This window comes from Physeter macrocephalus, chromosome 2 (assembly GCF_002837175.3).
Source record: "Physeter macrocephalus isolate SW-GA chromosome 2, ASM283717v5, whole genome shotgun sequence".
NCBI classification, from domain to species: domain Eukaryota; kingdom Metazoa; phylum Chordata; class Mammalia; order Artiodactyla; family Physeteridae; genus Physeter; species Physeter macrocephalus.
The window spans coordinates 9,569,421-9,592,375 of record NC_041215.1 but is presented as its reverse complement, the minus strand read 5'-3'; the positions used below and the strand labels follow the sequence as shown (position 1 = coordinate 9,592,375).

Here is a 22,955-nt window from a genome sequence, read left to right as displayed (position 1 = left end):
CTGGGTACCCTGTGGCCCAGTCCCGTTGACACATAAAATTAACAATTACATCACCTCCTAAAACACTTTAGTGTCCCTCCTGCCCCAGCCCAGAGCTCCAGGGTGAACTCCAAGCTCCTTGGTCTTCCCCAGGTGAGGGGGGTGTATTTCACCATCTGACCTCTGCGAGTCTTTCCTGCCATTGCTCTCTTGCCCCGACACCCTGGATTCCTGTCTCCCCCATCTCTCTGCTGATCTTTTCCTCAGCTTGCCCACTTGGTGGAGGTCTACTGGTGGGGGTTCTAGCTTATGCCTCAGGTCTGTTCATTCTCAGTTAATTTTCCTACCCTTCTGGTCTTGCCTGAAGGCCCAGCATTGGATATCTAAGGCAGTGTCAGGCTCTCTGCTCAGCCTGAGGGTAAGGGCCTGGTTGTGCTGAGAAGCATCTTGTGTGTGTATTTTAAGATCTTTCTGGATCTGTTCCCTGGCCCAGGGATCTAGGGCTCCCATCTGAGTCCTGAGAGTGAAAAATGGAGCCATTTTCATTGAAGACGCTGTGTATTGGGATGCGAACCTTACAGCATGGATGCCGGTGGCAAAGGGTAGCATGATGGGGAGCGTGGGGTGAGGCCTGCTGTCTTCTGCTGCTGGGGAAGAGGCACAGCTGTGCCCAGCAGAGCCCACAGAGGGGTGTGTGCAATAGGGGAGCGGGGAGGTTGTCTTGAGCATAAATGAGACAGTAGATGGCACACCTGAAACACCAGGGGGCACGAGGGGGCTCAGCAACCCTCCAAAGAGGAAGGGGCAAGAGCGGAGGAAAGATGTGTGTCATCGTGTCTGTGCTTGTAGGAAGACCCAGAGGCCATTTGGAGCTCCCCTTGGCTCCTCAGCACCCTGAGCAGCAGACTCTTGGTGGTCAATGGACCCTGGTAGGCCCAGGCTCTGTCCCTGCAAGCTGGGTGTCCTTGGGCAATGGCTTTGCCTTTCTGAGCCTCCGTTTTGTCACTTGGCAAGGGGGATGGTGATAGCACCTATCTCGTGGGATGTGTCAGGCTGTATATAAAGTGCCAGGTCTGGGGCTTAGCACCCATGATGGAAGCATTTCAGTTTTGGGGTGAAATGGGGCTTCCAGCTGAGGCACACCCCGACTGTGGCTCTTGACTGAGTTATCTGGCTCCCTGCTCCCTTGACTCGTGGATGGGGTGTATCAGTGGTCAAGAGTTAGAGCCTGAGGAGGGCACTGCTTGGGCGTGCTGTGGGTGGGGTGCCCCTTCCTTGGGAACCTCATATGAGCCCCTGCAGCATGGGGGATGCAGTGCCCTGAGGTCTGATACCTGCCTGTGGTATCTGAAGGACGAGGGGCTACACTGGTGGCTGTCTGTCTCTGAGTTGTTAGGGTCTGTGGTGTTCTGGGACAACTTTGGACACACGTTTGAGAACCACCCTGGGGTTGTCTGGGGTCCTGCTCTGGAGGGCTGTCAGGTGGATAGACAGGCCTCCACAGAAGCCTGGCTGTGGCTGAGTTCCTGGGATAAGTCATTGGTCACTGGCCACAATGGAGACACCTGCCCCAAGAAACTAGGGCAGGTAGGGAAGCAATGTAGGGGGCAGGGGCATCAGAGGACCCACAGATCGCCCATATGAGATGAATTGATTCTGAACCCCAGCCAGGCCCAGGGGTCTCTGAGGCAAACCCCAGACAGGGACATCTTCCTGTCCTAACCCCCCTGTTCCTTCCCTGGAGGGCTCAGAGAAAAAGTGCTAGACAACAAAAGAGAGACCATAGCCATGGCCCTTCCCTGGCCTCCTGTGCACAGTGGGGCTGCTGGTCGCCCTGGAGCCCTGAGGCGCAAGTGCCTGCTGTGTGGCTCAGCTGGGCGGCCTCAGACCTGCTGTGTGGCAGGGATCTGTGTCACCTGGCACCAAACTGGGCCTCACGGGCATCACTCTTGGGCACCGCCTGTGTGGCTGACACCTGCCCCCCAGGAATAGGCTCCAACTGCTGCATCCCCTGTGGGCCATCTGACCTGGCCATAGGGACTGAGGCCAGGACGGCAGGAGGACAAAAGGGCCTCTACAGGGAAGGGCCTGGAGTCCTGGATGTGACTAAGGAACCATCCAAATGGCTGTGAGCAGGGCACCACTCCTCTCTGGGCTCCGAGGCTGCACCTGGAGAAAGGGCACCAAGATCCCCACCTGCGGAGTTACTGAGAGAAGGCCCTCCTCCTGGCCTGGGCACCTGGGGCTGGGTACCAAGTGGGTGCTCAGCGAGGTGGGGAGCAGGGCCCCTGGGATGAACCTAAGACACAAACACACTCAGCTTGAGTCTCCTTGGCCCTGTGATCTCTGTGGGGCTAGCCATGGGCTGCCTCCTTCCCTCCTTCTCTGGACCCTCTCCCAGCTGGGGATGAACCCAGGCCTCACACCACCATCCTCACCTGACACCTATTCTGCACTGGGCCACTGAGGGGCTTACAGACTAGAGGGAGCAGATGTGGGTGAGGGGGCTGCATGTCAGGAACCCCTGCCCAGAAGGGGGAACTTACAGCTGAGGTTGCAGCTCCGACTAGATCAACAAGCTCAGGAACAGCATCCCAGGCAGTGGGAAGAGCAATTGCAAGGCCACAGAACTAGGAAATAGGAAATAGCCTCAGGCCTGGGGGTGGGCCTCTATCAGCAGTGACATGCTTGACCTGCCTCCCACCTAACCTCCAGATTTTCAGCTGCGGGCCCTGTACTGCTTCTCCAACACCCTTTCTTCATGCTCCCCACAGCCTGGAGGAGGCTGCCGCAATCTCCCAGTGTGAGATGGAGAGGACTGTGAGGGGTATGGCTGAGCTGAGGAATTTGGGATCTGGCCTTGGAGAGAGAGCTGGGATCCTGGGCCTGGGTGAGGGATTGCATGAGGCAGGGGGGACATTGTGGCCAGCTGCCCCCAGCCCTTTGACCTCACCTGCTGCTTCCTGAAGCTCAGCATTCTGGGGTTTCCTCATAGGTCCCTGCACTGAGTTGCTCAGGAGTAGGGAGCTGGAGCCAGGTGACTGGCAAGGTTGGGGCCCATGGGTAGACTGGAAGCCGCCTCCAGAGTGTCCTGTCTCCCTGTGGCTGGGGAAGGATATAACCTCCTCCTCCCCAGGTAGGCCTCCCAGAGCTCCATGGGCATCAGCCCTGGACCGGCCATCACATGTCTCCAAGGCCACTAACCCCTCTGTGCCACTTGCCCCTGCTCCTGACAGGCAGTGCTCAGTGTGACCAGGACGCAGGGACAGTCCCTGCTGATGTTTGTAGGGGTCTTGTCTAATGTTGCCCCAGACACCAAGGGACTGTGTCGGGTAGGGACGAGGGGATCAGGAGGTGCTTCTAGTCAGCTCCTGGAACCCCCCCAGGACTCCTTGGGTTTGGCACCAGGGCCCCACCCACACCTCTGTGGGGATCTAGATATGGTGTGAGGCAAGGTGGGAGCCTGGGCTTGGCTGGAGCCCAGTTCCTGCTCTGCTACCCACTCCACTACTCACCCTCTCTAGGGTCTCAGATGAAAAGGGGTGGGCTGGTCTGGTGCAGAGAAGATCCCATTCAACCCTAACGTGCAGCATTCCCATGCCTCTGTCAGGCTGCAGTGTCCTTCTGGGGCCTTCCTGAGGTCCTGGGTTCATCAGGCAGAATTTCTCAAGTTGGGGGAGGCACCTGGAGTGCTGGTTGCTCTGTCTCTGCCTGTCCCTCAGGTGGGACCCAAGGCCACACTGCCAGGACAGTGGTGTCAGGTCCTAGCTGAAGGGGGCCTAGACTCTGAGAGTCCTGACATGGTCAGGAGCTGGCCAGGATGCATCAGTGCACCTTCAACACATCACTCTGCCCTCAGGACCTGACCAGGAATGGGGGTGTACATCACGCTCCCTGACTTCTTGGCTGGGTGACCTGGTCACTTGCCAGGTTGGGGCTCAGCAGCTCCACAGCCCCTCTACTTCCTGGCCCAGAAACTTGGCTCAGTGTGTGAAGGGCTGGGTGAGAGCCCCAGGGGAGGAGCTTCATGGTGGGCTGAGGGTCCTCCCTGGATTCATCACTCCTTGCCCAAACAAGAGAGGCGTCTGGCCTCACACAAGGCTGTCAGTATCCATTCACCGGAGCTTACCTAGCATCTACTGCACATCAGCTCCTTTTAGTAGGACATGGGGTCTATGGAGTGGAAATAGCCACCAAGTCCCCCTCCTGACCTGTGGTCACAGCATTCCTGGGCCTGAGCTGGGAAACTGCCCTGCATCCTGGCAGAAGCCCACAGGTGAGAGACATGAAGTGCATGTGGATACGCAGGGTATACCAATGTGTTTATACCAACTCTAAAATTTACAATGTACTGTACACACTGTCAAGTCTGTGACTCAAATTTGTCCTGCTGACCATCATCATAGTGGTCACCAGAAAGCTATCCCGATACCAGCAGGATGCAGAAAGGGGGTGCACGGGGCTGCAGAAACCAGTCCATCTCAAGGGGCAGGGTCAGGTCCATCAGTAGAATGGCAGGAGCCACTGGTGGGCTCTGGCCCTTCTCACATCATGGTGATGCTCGCTGGAGATACAGAGGCTCCCAGGCCACCTGGAGATGGACTGGGTGTCTGTCTCCATGGCACGAGTCACCCACTGAGAGTGACACTGCAGTCACCCAACCCCTTGGGTCATCGCCGTGGACAGACAGACTGACCAACAATGTGAGCACCACTGTCCTGAAGGCAGGGCCCCTGAGGCACGTGCCACCCCTGTGTTTGGAGGCTCTGGGCCCTTGCAGGGCTGAGGTTCCACAAAAGGTGGAGAAAGGTCTCCTGTGCTGTGTGGTCACTGTGATGGGCACCAGGCCACAGGGTCACGGTTTGCAAAGCAGCGAGGCACCAATGCCTCCTCCTCCCGCTGGGCTGGCTGGGGCAGGGCGGCAGAACGCTTCTGCTGGCTTCCTCTCCTCCTCCTCCCCCTCCTCCTCCTCCAGCTCAGTGCTTTTCACGTCTTCCCCAGAATAGAAGACCTGCAGATTTAAACATGCCGAGCGAGGGTGGTGAGAGCCTGCTGGCCCGGCCTGTGGTTATACTCCCGAGAGAGGAGGCCCCCACCCCACAGGGGCATGTGCAATCCTCTTGGCTCAGTCCTTAGAGCCCGCTGCTGTGCATCACTTCCAACCTCCGCTCGGCTGTGTTAACAGGCCGAACAAGCAGGAGGTGGTGTGTGTCTCACTTTCTGGCATAAGAGTATGGACTGGGGTTCCAGGCCCTGGGGCACACATCTCAGTTGCCCATGGGACAGCCTCCAGTCATGGGGGATCGTGGTTCCAGCCTCTTCTCCCTACCCCAGCACTTAAGTTCCTCCCCCACCTCTAAGATGCTGGTCTGACCTGCCCCCTCCCCACGGAGGGGCTCCCAGGAGGCTGACAACCGGGTGTAGATGAAGTCCCTCCACTCTGTCTTGGCCCCAAGCACCCCACTCGCTCTCTCCACCTGCCTCCCACACTTGTCCTGGAACAGAGACTCACCTTAGAGATTTCCACCTCTCTTTTTCTGTTTGGTTCTCTGGACTCTCACTTTCATAAGAAGCCAAATAAAGACCTAGTCAGAAAATGAAGTGATATTATGCATTTATGAGCCATGACAATAACCTCTTCTACACCCAGAGTCTCACCTGCTTTTTGTTTTTAAATTAAATTGTTGTTGGGAGGTAACTGTAGATTCACAAGCAATTGTAGGAAATAATACAGGGAGATCCATGTATCTTTTACCCAGTTTCCCCCAATGGTAACCACTTGGTAGACTATAGGACAGGATCATCACCAGGATATTGGCGCCAACACAGTCAAGATATAGAACATTCCATCACCACAAGGATCCCTCATGCTACTCTTTTATAGCCACATATACTTCCCTCCCATCCCCACACCTCTCTTAACCCCTGGCCACTACTAATCTGTTCCCTGTGTCTATATTTTGTCATTTCAAGAATGTGATATAAATGGAATCACACAGTATGTAACCTTTGGGGATTGACTGTTTTCACACTGTAATTCTCTAGAGATTCATCCATGCTGTAGTGTGTATCAGTGTGGTTCATTCCATTTTGTTGCTGAATAGTATTCCATACCATACTTTGTTTAACCATTCACCCACTGAAGGACATCTGTATTGTTTCCAGTGTTTGGCTGTGACAAATTAAGCTTCTGTAAACATTGGTGTATGAGATTTTGTGCAAACATGTAAATTCATTTCTCTGGAATAAATATATGCCCAAGAGTGTAATTGCTGAGTCACATAGTAGTTGCATACTTAGTTTTATAAGAAACTCTTTGTCTGGTTTTACATCCTGAAGATTTTCTCTTGCTTCTTTTTTTCTAAAAGTTTTATAGATTTACATTTTACATTCAAGCCTGTGATCCATTTTGAGTTAATTTTTGTATAAAGTGTGAGACTTAGGTTGAAGTTCATTTTTTGCCCTATGGATGTCCAAATGCACCTGCACCATTTGTTACAAAGACTATCTTTCCTCCACTGAATTGCTTTTGCACCTTTGTCAAGAATCATTGGGCATATTTGTGTGGGTCTCTTTATGGGTCCTCTATTCTGTTACATTGATCTATGTGTCTGTCCTGAAAACACCACAATGTCTTGAATACTGTAGTTATTCAAGCTATATTGGCCTTAATGTTGGGTAGAGTGATTCCTCCTGTTTCATTCTTCTTTTCCAAAATTGTTTCAGCTATTTTAGTTCCTTTGCATTTTCATATAAACTTAAGAATAATCTTCTCTGTATCTATAATAAATCTTCCTGGAATTTTGATAGGAATTGCATTAAATCTGTCCTGAAATTTGGAAAGGAGAACTGATATCTTTGCTATGTTGGAGTCTTCCAATTTATGAATGTCATGTCTCTCCATTTATTTAGATCTTCTTTGATTTCTTTCATCAGCATTGTGTAGTTTTTAGCATACAAATTCTATCCATGTTGTGTTAGATTTATACCTAAGCATTTCTTTTTTGATTGATTGTAAACGGTATTGTATTTTTAATTTCAGTGAACTCATATTCATTGTGAGTACATGGAAATAAAATGATTTTTGCTTGTTTATTTTGTATTCTGTGATGCTTGCTGAACTCATTTTGTTCTAGGAGTTTTTATGGATCCCTTGGGATTTTTTACATCTTCTGCAAATAGGGGAAGTGGTAATTCCTTTCTGATAGGTATGTCTTTTATCCCTTTTCTTGCCTTATTGCACTGACTAGGTCTTCCATCAATGTTGAATAAGAGTGGTGAGAGTAGACATCCTTGAGTTGTTACCAATCTTAGCTGGAAAGCCTTCCATCTTTCACCATTAAATATGATGTTAGCTGAAGGTTTTTTTTTTTTTTTTTTTTGTGGTACGCGGGCTTCTCACTGCTGTGGCCTCTCCCGTTGCAGAGCACAGGCTCCGGACGCGTAGGCCCAGCGGCCATGGCTCACGGGCCTAGCCACTCCGCGGCATGTGGGATCCTCCTGGACTGGGGCACGAACCCGTGTCCCCTGCATCGGCAGGCAGACTCCCAACCACTGTGCCACCAGGGAAGCCCAGCTGAAGGGCTTTTGTAGATTCAATTCATCAAGTTGGTAAATTCCCTTCTATTCTTATTTTTCTGAGAGTTTTTACCATGCACAGGTGTTGAAATTTGTCAAATGCTTTTTCTCCACTGATTGACACAATCTAGTTTTTTTTTGTTCTTTGGCCTGTTAATATGGTGGATTATATTGGCTGATTTTCAACTATTGAATAGCCTTGCATTTCTGGAATAAGGCCACTCGGTCATGATATATGATTATCTTTATATTTTGCTGAATTATACTTGCTAATATTTTCTTAAGGATTTTGTGCATCTATATTCATGAGGGATTTTCTGGGTAGAGTGTATTATCTGTACTGTCTTTGTCCAGTTTTGATACCATGATAATACTTGCTTCATAAAAAACTGGGAAGTTTCCTCCTCTTCTTTTTTCTGAAGTAGACTGTGCAGAGTTGGTGTTACTTCATTAAATATTTGGTAGAATTCTCTAGTGTAACTATCTGGGCTCAGACATTTCATTTTGGGATGTTTTTAAATGAAAAATTCAATTTCCCTAATAGCTATAGGGCTATTCAAATTATCTATTTTATGTTGAGTTGTGGAAGTTTGTGTTTTTTGAAGAATTGGTCCATTTCATCTAAATTGTCAAATTTACATGCATAGAGTTGTTCATAGTATTTTCTTACAAGTCTTTTGATGTTGGCAGAGTCTGTAGTGATACCCTGTTTCATTCCCGATACTGGTAGTTTCTGTCTTCTCTCTCTTTTTCTTTGTCAAGAAGTTCTTTGCTAGAGGATGGAAATTTTATTGTGCTTTTCAAAGAACCAGCTCTTCAATTAACTTTTAAAAATTGTTCTGTTTTCTGTTTCATTGATTTCTGCTCTCTTGTGCTCTTATTTCCTTCCTTCTGCTGACTTTTGGTTTATTTTGCTCCTCTTTTTCTAGGTTCTGGGGGTGGGAACTTAGATGATTGATTTGAGGTGTTTCCTTTTTTTCTAATGTATGCATTACATGCTGTAAAATTCCTTCTCGGCCCTGCTTTAGCTGCACCCTGCAAATTTTGATAGCATTTTCATTTAGTTCAATTTTTTAAAAAATTTCCTTGAGATTTCTTAACTCATGGATTATTTAGAATTGTGTTGTTTAGATTATAAGTGTTTGGAGATCTTCCTGTTATGTTATTGATTTCTAGTTGATTCCACTGTGATCAGAGAACACATGTTGTATGATTTCAATTAATTTGTTGCACTTAGGATACGGTCTATCTTGGTATATGTTTGTGGGCAAATGAAAAAAATGTGTATTCTGCTGTAGTTGTATGGAATGTTGTATAAATGTCTATTAGATCCTGTTGTTTGATGGTATTGGTGAGTTCTGCTATGTCTTTGCTGATTTTCTGTCTAGTTGTTATATTAATTGTTAAGAGAGGGTGTTGAAATCTCCAGACTATAATTGTGGATCTATTTATTTCTCCTTTCAGTTCTATTGGGTTTTGCTTCATAAATATTGCAACTCTGTTGTTTGGTAGATACACATTTAGGATTGCTATATCTTCTTGGGAGACTGACAATTTTGTCATTACATAATGTCCCTCTCTAACTCTGGAAATTTTCTTTCCTCTCAAGTATACTTTATCTGATATTATTATTGCCATTTCTGCTTTCTTTTGATTAATGTGTCCGCATCCTTTTACTTTTTAACCTGTCTACATCATTATATTTGAAATGAGTTTCATGTAGGCAGCATACAGTTGGGTCACATTTTTAATTTACTCTGCCAGTCTCTGTCTTTTACTTGGTGTATTTGGACCACTTACATTCAATATAAGTATTGATATGCTAGAGCTTAAGTCTGCCTATTTATTTCTTTAATTATTTATTATTTTCTATTTGTTCTGTGTTGTTTTTCTTCTCTTTCTGTGGGTTACCTGAACAGTTTTTAAAATTCCATTTTGACTTATCTACAGTAAATTCCTAAAGGATATTTTCACTGGATATAGAATTATGGGTTGGCAGTTGTTTTCTTTCAGCACTTGAAAAATGTGCCACTGCCTCTGGCTATGGTTTCTGATGGGGAACCTGATGTCATTTGAATTGTTTTTCTCCTATAGGTAAAGTATCATTTCTCTCTCAGTGCTTTCAAGATTTGTTTCTTTTTCTTTAGTTGCCAGAAGTTTGACTATGATGAGTCTTGGTATGGGTTTCTTTGGGTTTATCCTGTTTGGGATTCACTCAGCTCCTTGAATCTGTAGGTTTATGTCTTTTCCACATTTGGGAAATTTCCAGGCATTACTTCTTCAAGTACTTTTCAACCATACCCAATTTGTCCTCTCATTCCCAGACTCTGATGACATGAGTGTTAGATCTTTTGTTATAGTTCCACTGGTCCCTGGGGCTCTGGTACAGTCTATATTTTTCTCTGTTGTTCAGATTGTATAATTTCTATTGTTTTATCTTCCAGCTCACTGATTCTTTCCTCTGTCCTCTCCAATATGCTGTTGAACCCATCTGTTCAGTTTTTTATTTTAGTTATTGCACTTTTCAGTTCTAAAATTTCCATTTGGTTCTTCCTTATATCTCTTGTTTCTCTGCTGCGATTTTCTATATTTTCACTTGTTTCAGGGAGCCTGAGACTGACTGGATTGCCAGCATGCCCTGTCAGGGGAGGTCTGATGGAGCTGAGGGCAGGGCCAGGTTTTTGTCAGAGGCTTTTACCATCCCAGTTGGGGCCCAATACATCTTAGGTCCCTTCTCTTGAATTTCTCAGCTCTTTTGCGGGGGTAGAGGGAAGGATAGGAAGAAGAGAGGGTCAAAAGGGAAGGTGCTTCTCTCTAAGGGTATTCCAGAAGGGCCGGGATTTTATTTGCAAGTTCATAGCAGTCTGTCTGACTGGCACACAGCAGACTCTCTAGAAGTATTGTTGGCTGAAGGAATGAATGAAATGCCCCCACCCCACCTCTGCCCTTCCTGCCTCTAGACTCTCCCCATCTCTCTCCTAATGTGCCTTTGACACATTTTATTGCCCAAGTTCCACTGGGCAATGACAACAGTCATCATAATAACTAGTGTAGTAGGTTGAATAATGGGTTGCAGAGATATTTAGGTCCTAATCCCCTGAATATGCCCTTTTGGGACTTCACAGATGTGATTTAGTTAAGGATCTAGAGATGAGGAGATTATCTGGGTGGGCCCTAAATGCAATCACAGGTGTCCTTATAAGAGAGAAAGGGGGAGACAACTAAAGAAGGCAATATGATGGTGGAAGCAGAGGCTGGAGTAATGTACTTTGAAGATGGAAGAAGGGGCCACAAGCCAAGGAATTCAGGCAGCCATTAGAAGTCATAAAAGGCCAGGAAATGGATTCTCCCACCAGAGCCTCCAGAAATAACCAGCTCTGCCAACACCTCTATTTTAGCCCAGTGGAACTGATTTCAGACTTGCTAACTTCTGTAATCATAAGAGGATAAATTGATGTTGTTCTGAGGCACCAAATTTGTGGTGATTTGCCACAGCACCAATAAGAAACTAATGCAACTAGTATTGATTGAGTGCAGTCCTGTGGGCTTTGCTTGTGTCATCAATTAATTTTCACCATGGCCCTGGGAAGTAGTTTCTCTCATTACCTCATTACCTACCCTTTATAGATGCAGTAGGTGAGGCTTAGAGAGGGTGAGAAATCTTCCAAGGGTAACACAGCTTCTGGGGTGGGAGCAGCCAGGCTGGTTTATCCATCAGGCTGCTGAGCTTCTCATGTATGTGGGGTAGGGGAGACTCCAGATATGGATGAGACCCCCCCCAAAATTACTGGCTCCAAAATATAAAAAATAAAATGTCAAAATTGAAACTATTAACGATTCAGAAGCAAGTCATTAAAAAGTCCTTCCCCCTAATTTTTTATTTTTGGCAGAAAATGTTTTCCTGAGCATGGGTGTGCATCCCTGTGTAAAATGCCTGCCATGACAAGGAGCCAGGCCTCCTGTGTGCTGAGCAGGGTTCTCCCAGGGTGGTACCAGGGCATCCTGCATCCAGAGAGCAGCTAACCATGGGGCCACTCTGCTCCCCACAGGGCCCATCAACTCAGCCAGATGACTGTTTGTTTCTCCAGCACTTTCTCTTCTGGAGGAGGGAGCTCCAGGAGTATGCTCATTTAGCAAATTCATAAGAAAATTTGTTGTGTCTGACAAATGATCAGATGGAAATACTGACTATTTAAGGGGACAGACATCAACAGTGCTGTGGAGAAAGGATGCCTCATTTCATGCTGGTGTGTATTACACATGAACACACACACACGCAGGTACACACTCACACACGCAAACATGCGCATGCACACACCAGTTGTGGAAAGACCCACGGTCAGCCTAGTGCTTTGCCACCCCCACATGAGCCCTGGAAGGGCTGTTTTTATCATCATGCCCACTTTCCTGATGAGGAAATTAGGGTCAGACATCATTCAGATTTACAATGTCCAATGGCAACCAAACTGTGCCCGGGGGAAGCCTGGCCTTTGGGGCCCAACCTGCAGCTCCTCGGGCCCTGTCCTGTGCTCTAGGGGTAGCAACTATTCAGTTGGGGGATGCAGACTTCCCTGCTTCTTCGTAGACCTAGCACACATGGGCGTGGTGCATCCCTGCTCAGAGCAGGGGCCCTGAATGGTGATGTGACCAAGAGACCACCCACGAGTTCTGTGGCTGGGGGTCAGGGAGGCCATGGGGCCACCTTACCATCCTCGCTGAAGATGGGAGCAGTGTGCAGGTAGTGGGTGATGCTGGGGTCTTGCTCGAAGGGACACTCCACTTGTTTCCATGTGATGAACTCTCCTACTTGCTTGGCCAGCTCCAGAAATTTCTGCCAGGGACACAGAGACACAAAACGATGCACCCTGAGTGCCTGGAGGTCACCTGTGACAGTGGGGCCGGCCCTGGCCCGGTGTCTCTTGTCATCCCCGGTGAGGCCTGCCTCTAGGGTGGGCAAGGTGGGACATGGGGCAGAAAAATGATGGAATCACCCATCAGGAAATCTGGACATTTGTCACATCTCTTCATTCTCTCTGAAGAATTTGCTACACCCAGCACCTAGGGTTCACCTGTCCCCCTTGTCATGGCGAGACAGCAGCCTTGGGCTATGCCATCAGCACGCAGTGCATTTAGCTAGAGGTGACTATTACTTTAGTTTCATTCTGTTTATTTTTGTGGTTATCTCAACTAATGGCAAGCAATATATCCCTACTTACAGCAAGTTTGTTTATGTAGAGAATGAGGCAAATACATTTAAATAAACACATTTAAGTAAAATTTAATTCATTTAAGTAGAATTTTAATTGAGTAAAATTTAAGTACATTTAAGATTTTTAAAACTGCTAACTTAAAGCAGGATTTTAAATACAAAGCTGTGACTGGGGTGAGAACCCCACTCTGTGGCATTCTTTGATCAGCCTTGGTGTCTGTCCCCAGTCCCCACTGCCCATGCCCCGGGATCTGGGGCCACATGAGTACCCTGCCTTCTTGCCCCTCACTGCTCGCCCGCCCATCCTTCCGCCCAGGCCTTGATTCTGAGGACCAATTCAAGAAAGGCAAGAGACAGAGTGTGGGTTGGGATCACCTGGAGAGTGAGCTCCCAGGCCCCCTTGGCCCCTGCAGTCTCTCCCAAGCCCAGCCTCTTCCATGTCGCCTCCAGCCTGGACTGCTCCCTGGGATGCAGAGCCCAGGCAACCTGCTGGACTGGGCTTCCTCCAGCTATGCCGGCCCCTAGGGGTAACCAGGCCTGTGGGCAGCATGTGAAGGTCTGCTGGGGTGTCCATGTGAGGCCCCACAGCAGAGGCAGCTCCAGGCCAAAGGGCCCAGGCATTCACTGTGGGCCCTGTCAGCAGGAGACACGTGCAGAGCCTTTGGCGGGCCATGCGGCATGTCCACTCCTCCTAGACACTCTGTGTGGTCATGGTGGCAGCCCTGTTTCACAGAGGGAGAGACTGAGACTTGGACAGAGCGAGGGGCTGGCCCAGGACTGCTGCCCCTTGGAGTTGGAGGCTGAGTGGGGCAAGCACTAGGGTAGGGCTGGCTCTCTCGCAGGAGAAGAGCCCCTTCTTTCCTGTGGATTGGGGGGTACCACTGCTCATGGCATGCTCTGTTTGACTCAGTGACCATCTGCTGTCACTGTCCTGTGCCCCTGGGGCTCCTGGGCCCCATTCCTCCCCCTCCCCATGCCTAGCCCACCAGGCACTTCGAGACGTACATGCTGGGTAAGCCTGTATGTGGGGTCGAGACATGGAGTGGATCAGCCTGGCCTTGCTTCTAAAGAGCTTGGGGACTTGGGTGCTGTGACTGAGGGATAATAGCCCACTATAGAAGGGGCCTCTCTCCTCCTGTGAGGTCAAGGGGAACTTCCTGGAGGAGGGAACACTTGAGCTGACAGTGATGAGTGTCTGCAGAGGGAGAGGAAGTCTTTCTCTCCTCCCACTCTGCCTGACACTTCCTCCTGTTGCTAAGGGCTCCTCCTTTGGGAGGCCTCTCCTGACCGTGAACTGTGCCCCTGTGCAGCTCCTGTCACAGCACCACGTCAATTGTCACTGTGGGTCTGCAGGGCTGTCTTTCTCGCCAGCCTGGTGCTCCTTAAGGACTGAAAATGATGCTACTTCACCTGTGCTAGACACGAGGCCTGCACAGAGTGGGGGTCAATGCCTTCATAAGCCTCAGTCTCTTCCTATGGAAGATGTGGGGAGACCCCAATAATCCCACTCTGATGTTGGCTGCAAGCTGCTGCACTCTGCCTCGGAGTCCTCCTTTAATCCAACCATTCAGGGCCAGAACTCCTGCTCTGGGAGCTTTTATCAGCCTGCTTAACCAGGTGGCAGGCCCTCCAAGGCCCCTGGACCCTACCTCAAAGTTGACGTGTCCATTGGGGAGGCGGTTGGCACAGCCTTCGTTTAGGAAGTAGATGTCTTTGATGAGCAGGCTGAAGAAGGGGATGACGATCTGGAAGGGAGAGGGTGATCAGCCCTCAGCTGATCAGTGATCAGCCCTCAGCTGGCCTTCCCACAGTGGCTGCATAGGAGAGAGGCAGCCTTGCCAGCAGCCACCTGCCCCAGGGACCTCAGATACAACACCAGGATGCAGAAGGTGGGAGAGACTTCCCACCTGGGCAAGGCTGGCCAGCCTCAGGGCTTCATGGGCCATAGGCTACTTAGTATGTACCATGGGGAGCAATGTGGAAACCACAAAGAAAGGAGGCACAAACTGGGCCCAGACTGTTTCTTCCCAGGTCCCACCAGATCCCAGTGCAGTGCTGATTGGGCTCCTACTGTATACAATGCCATTACCCCTCCTGTTGGGGCTGGGTGAAAGATGCATAGTTTCAGTGGCCTTTGAATGTTTCTCCCATCGTCTGTTGGGAAAGGCCAGTGGGAGCTTCTCCCCACAGTCCAGGGGTCCACAGACTTAGGTCTCCTGACTCATGTGCCCCAGGAGGAATGGTGTGTGCTGAGCACACTGTTAAATATAAAATAAAAATTTTAGAAAAGAATAAATATACTGAAATAGAAAAAAAAATTTTTTTAAGTTTTGGTTTTATGAATCAAAAAACATGCTAATGGAATGTGAATTATCTGCTGTAAAATTCTGTGGCCTCTTTTAAAAATATACATATAACAATTTGCCATTCTATGTCTTTCTTGATGCTAAAGATCTGATCCTTCTGCACTATGGTAAGGCTGAAAGCATCCCTACTCTGGTTCCTGAAGCGACAGGCTTATGCGCTCAGCCTGAGAAGGATGGGGTCTCTGTGTTTCACTGTCAGATGTCTTGTTTCTCCCTCCTTGTTCCATACCTGCTAACCCCTAGAGAAAGGAGTCCAACTGGTGACAGCTCAGACTACTCTTGGGGAACAAGCTGGGTCTACCTTGTGTTGTGGGTTGAACTGTGTCCCTCAAAAATTTATGTTCAAGGACTTCCCTGGTGGTGCAGTCGTTAAGAATCCGCCTGCCAATGCAGGGGACACAGGTTTGATCCCTGGTCCGGGAAGATCCCACATGACGCGGAGCAACTAAGTGCGTGTGCCAAAACTACTGAGCCTGTGCTCTAGAGCCTGCAAGCCACAACTGCTGAAGCCTACTGAAGCCAACTGCTACAGCTACTGAAGCCCATGGGTCTAGAGCCCATGCTCCACAACAAGAGAAGCCCGCGTACCACAACGAAGAGTAGCCCCCACTCGCCACAACTAGAGGAAGCCTGTGCGCAGCAATGAAGACCCAATGCAGCCAAAAATAGAAAGAAAAAGAAAAGTTATGTTCATGTCCTAAACCCCCCAGTGCCTATGAATGGGAACTTATTTGGAGATAGGGTCTTTGCTATGGATGGAATCAAATGGAGATGAGGTCACATGGATTAGGTGGGCTGGTATTTTTATAAAAAGAGGGAAATTTGGACACACACTGGGAAGGTAGTCATGTGACAACGCAGACAGAGATGGGAGTGATGCGGCCACTAGCCAAGGAGTGCCTATGGCCATCAGAAGCTGGAAGAGGCAAAGAAGAATCCTCCCCTGGGGCCTTTGGAGGGAGCGTGGCCCTTCCAACCTTGATTTTCGCCTCTGGCCTCCAGAACTGTAAGAGAATACATTTCTGCTGTTCTAAGCTACCTCGTTTATGTGCTTTGTTATGTCAGCCCAGGAAAATAACACATCTACTCTGCCCTTAGGCTCCAGAGCTGGACATATGTGGCCAGGCCAGCTAGGGCCGGCTTCCAGCCCATCACCCTTAGGACTGGGCACCAGGCCCTGACACTTCTGGCTCAGGGACTGCCTAGGTCATTTCCCATCCAAGCTGACAAGGGCTTTGATGCGAGGACCTAGGCGCTGACCACTCGGCACAGCATAGAAGCATGGATGGCTCAGCTGGGCAGGGCAGATGGGGAAACCAAGGTCCATAGAGTGGCAGGGCCTGGCACAAGGTCATCCAGCTAGTGATCACCAGGGCCAGGACCAGAGCCAGGTTTAGCAGGGTTTGTCCACAACTGAGGGGTTTCCTGGGATGCAGGACTTGTGGTACTAAACCTGGGGCAGTCCTAGGCAAACTGGGATGAACTGATCACCCTAGATTTATGTCACTTCCACAAACATTTGCTCATGTCTTCTTTATGCTAGGTGCAGGGCTTGGGGGACAGTGAGAGTGTGTCACATACATTCATTCCTGATCCCAGTATAGTGGGAGACAGTCAAGGGAACAACCTACAAAACAAGGTTCTTGGCTTCCCCCAAGAACCTTGGGGGAAGGTTCATCTTGGCTTCCCCCACGCTGGCTTTAGTCCCTTTCTGTGCTCCCAAAGAGTCTCCACTTACGCCCTTGTCACAAGGGTGTTGGTGGTGGGCCTGAGTGCTTCACTGTGCTGAGGTATATACACATGAGATCATGTTTCATCCTCATCACTGTCCTGTGAAACAGGGCTTTTATGACCTCACCTCACAGATGAGGAAGCTGAGACTCAGACAGGTTAAGTAACTCATAGAAGCTCACACAACAGTACGTAGTGGATGCAGGACTAGGACTCTTCTCCGGAGCACCTGTCCTGTCTTCTTCCTCACTGTGCCAAGAGGGAAGGTGGTCTCCATCCATCTCCCACCACCCACACTGGGTGCATTCACCCATCTTGTGCATGATGGCTGAATTGAGTTGGAATGGGGAGACCCACTGAGATGGGCAGGGGTGGGGGTTAAGGGCTGTGGGACTCTGGGGACAGAGACGGCTCCTCATGGGCCTGGTGCAGGTTTCCTGGTGGCAGGGCCATTGAAGTGGTCCTCTGGGTGGCAGCATTTCCCATGTGTGAGAATTTTTCACCACTTCTGTCTGTCCACATGACTGTAAACCTGGGCTCTTGTTTTCTGGACCTGAGCAATTCCATCAGAACCCAGCTCAACCTGGAGGGCCCCCAGAGAAGCCTGTGTGGAGGGTGCTTTGTCACAGAGACTAGGGGAGTGGGAGGGGCAGACAGGAGCCAGCCATAGGCAGGAAGAAAACACAAAGTGACCTCCTGGCCTCAAAGTTTCAGCTGGGGGCACTGGGAGACTGCGAGAGCATCTCCAAGCTTCTTTCCCTCCTTCCCTACATTTCCTCCCTCTTTCCTTCCCTCCCACCTCGCCTCCCTCTTTTCTTCCTTCCAACCTGCAGCCTTCCATTCTTCTATCTTTCCTTCCTCCCTTCCTTGCACCCTTCCATCCATCTATCTATCCTTCCTTCCATCCATTCTTCCATCCATCCATCCGTCCATCCGTCCTTCAGCCTTCCATCCATTCATGAAGGAGCTTCTGTGGGTCCAGCCCATGGTCCATAACTCCCTGGAAGTTAGAGGAGAATGCAGTGAAACTAAGTGCACAGCTCTGTCAGTCTCCCACCTATAGCCCCAGACCTAAATGCACAGCGTCCCAGCACCCCAGAGCTAGAAGGGGTGCAGACAACAGGAGCACAAAGTCCTGGTCTGTTCACTCTGCCCTCAGGGTAGAAGGAAAACAGTGCAGAGCACCAGTGCTGTGACTGACACCTCAGTCCAAAGGCTGCAGCCTCCTCTAGGCACCCCACCCACAGTCCAACTCCTGGGCCATAAGCCAGTACCCCTGTGACTGCCACATGGTACCTGTGCCCCGAGGACGGAAGGTAGAAAAGACTGGGATACTTAGAGTCTGATTCCTGGCTCTGCCGCCTACTTGCTGAGTGACTTGGTTAGTGAGGGCTCCTCTCTGAGAATCAGTCTTCTAATTCAGAAGGTGGCTATGCTGAAGTCTACCCCATGGAATAGTTGTCAGAATTAAATTGGGAGATGGTGGTCAAGTGGCCCTCGTGCGGTGGGTGCTCAGTGAAGTGAGGGTGCCCCTGCTGCCCTGGTTTTCCAGCTTCCTGGCTCCCGGGGGACAGGCTCATCTGCCCTGGGACTTGAGGACATGCCTTGCTGAGTGCTGCACCCCCTGCACCAGGCTCCCTGGGACCCAGCATTGCTGAAGTGCTGACAGCCTGAACAGGAAGGCCCAGCTGGACAGGACATGGCCAACAGTGTGGCCTGGGTCTGCACACAATCTGTGCTCTGCGGGGAGGAGGCTGGGAAGGCCTGGTGGGTTGCACAAGCGTGCATATCTCGGCCTGCTCCCCAAACCTGACCACATATGCATCCAATACAAACACAGAGTGACTTTGAATTTCAAGAACAGCAACTGGTTCTATTATCCCTCAAGCTGGAAGCAACTTCCACAAACTATGGCGGGGACCTGATTCCACCAATGTTCCTGCAAGAGACCAGACTGAAAAGGCACAGCAAGTCTTGCTGTTTTCTCCCCATGCAAATGAACGACTCTAATCATCAAGCTAGTGACAGGTTTTAAGCCAGCAGATCATGGCAATCCCAGGGCCTGGGATGGTTTCTTGTATCAGAGGCCACTAGGAGAATTTGGAGGAGAAACAAAATTGATCAGGACGAGCAAATGTCCTCCAAATGCAAATGTATAAGAACAAGATATGTGAAAATGCAATTCTGTGGCAAGAAGCCACAGAATTTTGGTTTAGTCATTTCCAAAAACATAAATGTGATCTGAGGCCACATCAATAAAGTATTGCCTTTAGAATAAGGATGTGTAAGACCCTATGTACTTGGAACCACAATTTGATCTGAAACAGAGGGACCCTGACAAATGGAGCTGTTCAGAGAACAAAGGGACCCAAGAGGGGAGGGAACTGGAGACCACAGCATGGCAGGGCAGGCCTGGGGCTGCTGACGCAGGAGGAGAGAGGGAGGCAGGGCCTGGAGCTCAGAAGGACTGGCGGCTGGAAGTGGAAATGGCCTTACTCTGTGTGGCCCTCTGGAGAGGACAGCCCCAGGTGGCTGACACAACCCCACAAGGCAGCACTTGCTACCAGTTAGAGCTGCTTTGGGGGTGGGTTGATCTGTTTGGGGAGGTGGTGAGTTCCCTATACTGGAGGCATGAGAGCAAGGTGACACGACTCTCTATTATAGATGCTGTAGAAGGGCAGGGGATTGGACCAGGTGACCTTCAAGTCACCACCCCACCTGGGCCAAGGTGGTCTGGAGCAGGGAGGAGCTCTGAGGGCTGGGCAAGTGTCTGACCTACCTTCTCCCGGCTGCTGTGGGCGGTCAGGGAGCGGTGGGCTGCCCCGCGCAAGGCTGTTCTATAGTTGCAGAAATTCCCTGTTGGGTCCATCTGGTGCTGGAAGGAGATAGGGAGGCATTTGGGCAACTGTGTCCTGGGGATGGCTGGTGGCACCCAGCAGCCCAGCAGCCTTGCTTACCTCGAGGATGAAAAACTTGGCTGTCTTCACTTTGGCCCAGGTCTTCTTCAGCCTTGAGACAGGGTTCATGTTCATGCCAGCTGAAAGAGGGAAGGATGAGCTGGGGGCAGGGCCAGGCGGGGAGGGCTGTTCTGAGCTGCACAGTCCCTCTGTGAGGCCCCCAGCTGGCCTAGCCCCTCAGGCTGCACCCTGACCAGGGCTGATGTTTGTGGAGCCTCAGCCTGCCAGATGAAGGGTGGGTGGGTGCTAATGGATACTGTGTACAGGTAGGCCTGGCTTCTGTATGTGCAGGGCCCCTGTCCTAGTCCCTTTCCCACACTGGCCCTATACTGTGACCAGGGGCCTGTTTGGGGCCCTGCCTTCCCTGATTCTGGGGACACACTGCCAAGCTCTCATCAAGCACCCTGAAAGGGCTGGGCTTGCCTCAAAAGGGGCACCTCCCCAGGACCTTTGGGGTGGGGTGGGGGGAACATGGGCCCAGCCTGCACCCAACCCCTGCTCAGGTTGCTTGCACCCCACCTGCCTGGGTGTGCCCACTCCACCCTCTCTGGGAGCATTTGCACCGGGGGCTCCAGGCCTGGCCGGCCCACTCACAGATGATGGCCATTAGGGAGTTGAAGTTGCCGATGTTGAAGCACTCACGGGCTACGTCGATGAAGAATTCAATCACCTGGGCCCTCTGTTTCTTCTTGGATGGCTGGGGACAGGGCATATGAGCCTCAGTGATGAGGTGTCCCCATCCTGCCCTGACCAGATACCCTGCTTACCTGTCCTGTCCCTCATTAACCTTCTTTAAGCCCATTTCACAGCTGAGATGCTTGATGCCAAGGCAATTTGTAGCCCAGGGGCTGAGGCTCTCAGTGCACCCCGGGTGGAGCTAGCAAAGAGCCCATTGCCATGGAGGGCCGGATGGGGGCTGGCAGGACTCCTGTTGCCACACAGGAGTCACCTGCAGCATGGGAGGGGCTGGGGGCCCCCTCATGTCCTCCTGCTCTCTCAGGCCTAGCCCCAGCACCCCTACACCTAGAAGCAGAAAACACGGCTCCCTCACCTCTCTTCCCAGCACCAAACTGCTTCACTTCACACGGGGTGCGGGGGCCACACGGTGACCCCGAGGCCCTGTCCCCTAGCCGCCCCACCACTGCTTTCTGTCGATTGACTGATTTCAACCCCAGCTTGAGTCGAGTGCGTGAGACTTTGACCTCTCTGATGGGTCAGAACCAAACTGTGTCCTCTCCCAGGCTGAAGCGCTGCCTGACTCTGGGGTGGGCTCTGTCCAGGCTTCACTCAGGCAAACCCCCGTCTTAGCTGCCAGGCCAGCGATGCGGTGTCAGAAGCAGGCAAGGCCCACGGAACCCTACAGTGTTCTTTCCACGTAGACTGCCCTCCTCCCATAAGTGCAGAAGTGGTCCTTACTGCTGCCAAGAAGCCTGCTGTGGTGTCTGAGGAGCTGTGCACCCAAAACCCCTTTGGAGAGCTGCCCGCCTGAGGTCCTGCCCTGTCTTTCATGGGACAGCCCACATGGGGATGGTGATGGTGACCGAGCAAGGTGGGGGATCAGGGCCAACTACTAGGGTGGATGTGGGCACTCTGACAGGAAGCACTGTCTCAGGCTGAGGTATCACAGATGAGCTTCTCCTCTGAGCCTCTTCTCCTTTCTTGGTCGCAGACCCCTCATAAATACCTTACGCCCCAAGCTCTGTCTCAGCGTCTGCTTCCAGGGAGCCCACCCTGGCACATATGCTGCCTCCAATCTTCCCCTGAGACGGGGGACCTTGGGCTTCACCTGACAGTGGGAGAATGGATTTGGAAGAGGGTTCCACTGCCATAAGGAAGGGAAGAGGGTGGGCAGGGTCTGGCTTGGCAGGGCTGAGACCCGGTGGCGAGCATGTCCAGCTCAGTGTTGCCTGGTCTTCCTGCTTTCCAGGAGAAGCCAGAGACCTGGACTTTAAAGTGCAATCTCCCACTTCTTAAAGGTTAGATTATTTCTACCTCTAAGTCCTGAGTGAGCCAAATGGAATTCGGCTGCATGCCAGGCCAGTCCGCCCCAGGAACAGGTGGAAAAAGCAGCGCCCGCCCCCCTCTCCCTCAGCAAGCCTCTCTCTGACACCCTCTGTGACTGGCAGGTAGATCCACGCCAGGCAGGATTCACCACATCACTGGCCTGGCAGCTAAGATGGGGGTTTGCCAGGCTCTACCCAGAGGGGAGATATCACTACAGGCAAGCTGGGTGACACCCGGTGTCCCAGAGCGTGCCCAGCCTGGCCCTGGGCTTGGAGACAGGCTCATGATGCTCTTCTGGTTCCCTCCCAAGAAGGCTCCTCTCAAGCCCTGGCCACCTTTGGCCATGCCAGTTCAGGCCCTGGCTTCCTACGCACCATGCAGATCTCAGTAGCCACGAGGTAGCACAATCTGTTGAACCATTTCACGTAAGCTTCCAGGTTGTTAGTCTTGTCACTGAAACAAGGCTAGGAAAGACACAAGGACCATGCTCAGGCTTTTTGTCAATAACTTTTTGAACACGAATAACTTTTTGAAGTCAGCCATGATCATTATAGACAATCTGGGAAAGGTCAAAACCTCAAAACCATCCACAAATATCTCAAAACCATCCACAAATACATGATTTGACATGTATCCTTCTAGTCTTTTTTTTCTATACCCTTAAAGATGTAACTTAATATGATATATATATATATATATCATATACCCACACACACAATTAATCCTCATTATTCACAGCTTTTGTGTTTGTGAATCTGTCTACTTCCTAAAATTTCATTTGTAACCCCCCAAATAACACTCATGTCACTTCTTGGTCATTTGTGGACATGTGCAGAGTGGCAAAACATTTGAGTCACCCAATGCACCTGTGCGTTCCCAGCTGAGGTTGAGCTGATGCCCTGACTTCTGGTTTCAGCTCCCATATTGTAAACAAGTGTCCTTTTTGTAGTCTATTTAGTGTCTTTTTTTTTTTGCATTTTTGTGCTTTTTCTTGGTGATTTCACTGTTTAAAGTGGTCCCAAGCACAGCGCTGCCGTGCTGTCTTGTGTTCCTAAGCTCATGAAAGCTGTGACGTGCCCGAAGGAAAAAATATGTGTTAGATAAGCTTCGTTCAGATGTGTCACAGTGCTG

The 22,955-nt window shown here is 50.4% G+C and overlaps 1 protein-coding gene across 1 annotated transcript in view; it reads right to left on the bottom strand.

The window, feature by feature from the left end:
• Window positions 1–4,965: 4,965 nt before the first annotated feature.
• RASGEF1C (RasGEF domain family member 1C) overlaps window positions 4,966–22,955 on the bottom strand; it is a 32,352-nt gene continuing 14,362 nt past the window's right edge. Inside the window, exons 6-13 of the mRNA XM_007119672.3 lie at window positions 22,199–22,288; window positions 20,415–20,517; window positions 19,821–19,900; window positions 19,643–19,738; window positions 14,416–14,511; window positions 12,265–12,388; window positions 5,492–5,564; window positions 4,966–4,990 (exon numbers count right to left, since the gene is read on the bottom strand). Of these exons, the coding sequence (XP_007119734.3) occupies window positions 4,966–4,990; window positions 5,492–5,564; window positions 12,265–12,388; window positions 14,416–14,511; window positions 19,643–19,738; window positions 19,821–19,900; window positions 20,415–20,517; window positions 22,199–22,288 (687 nt within the window). The remainder of the gene's footprint in view (window positions 4,991–5,491; window positions 5,565–12,264; window positions 12,389–14,415; window positions 14,512–19,642; window positions 19,739–19,820; window positions 19,901–20,414; window positions 20,518–22,198; window positions 22,289–22,955) is intronic.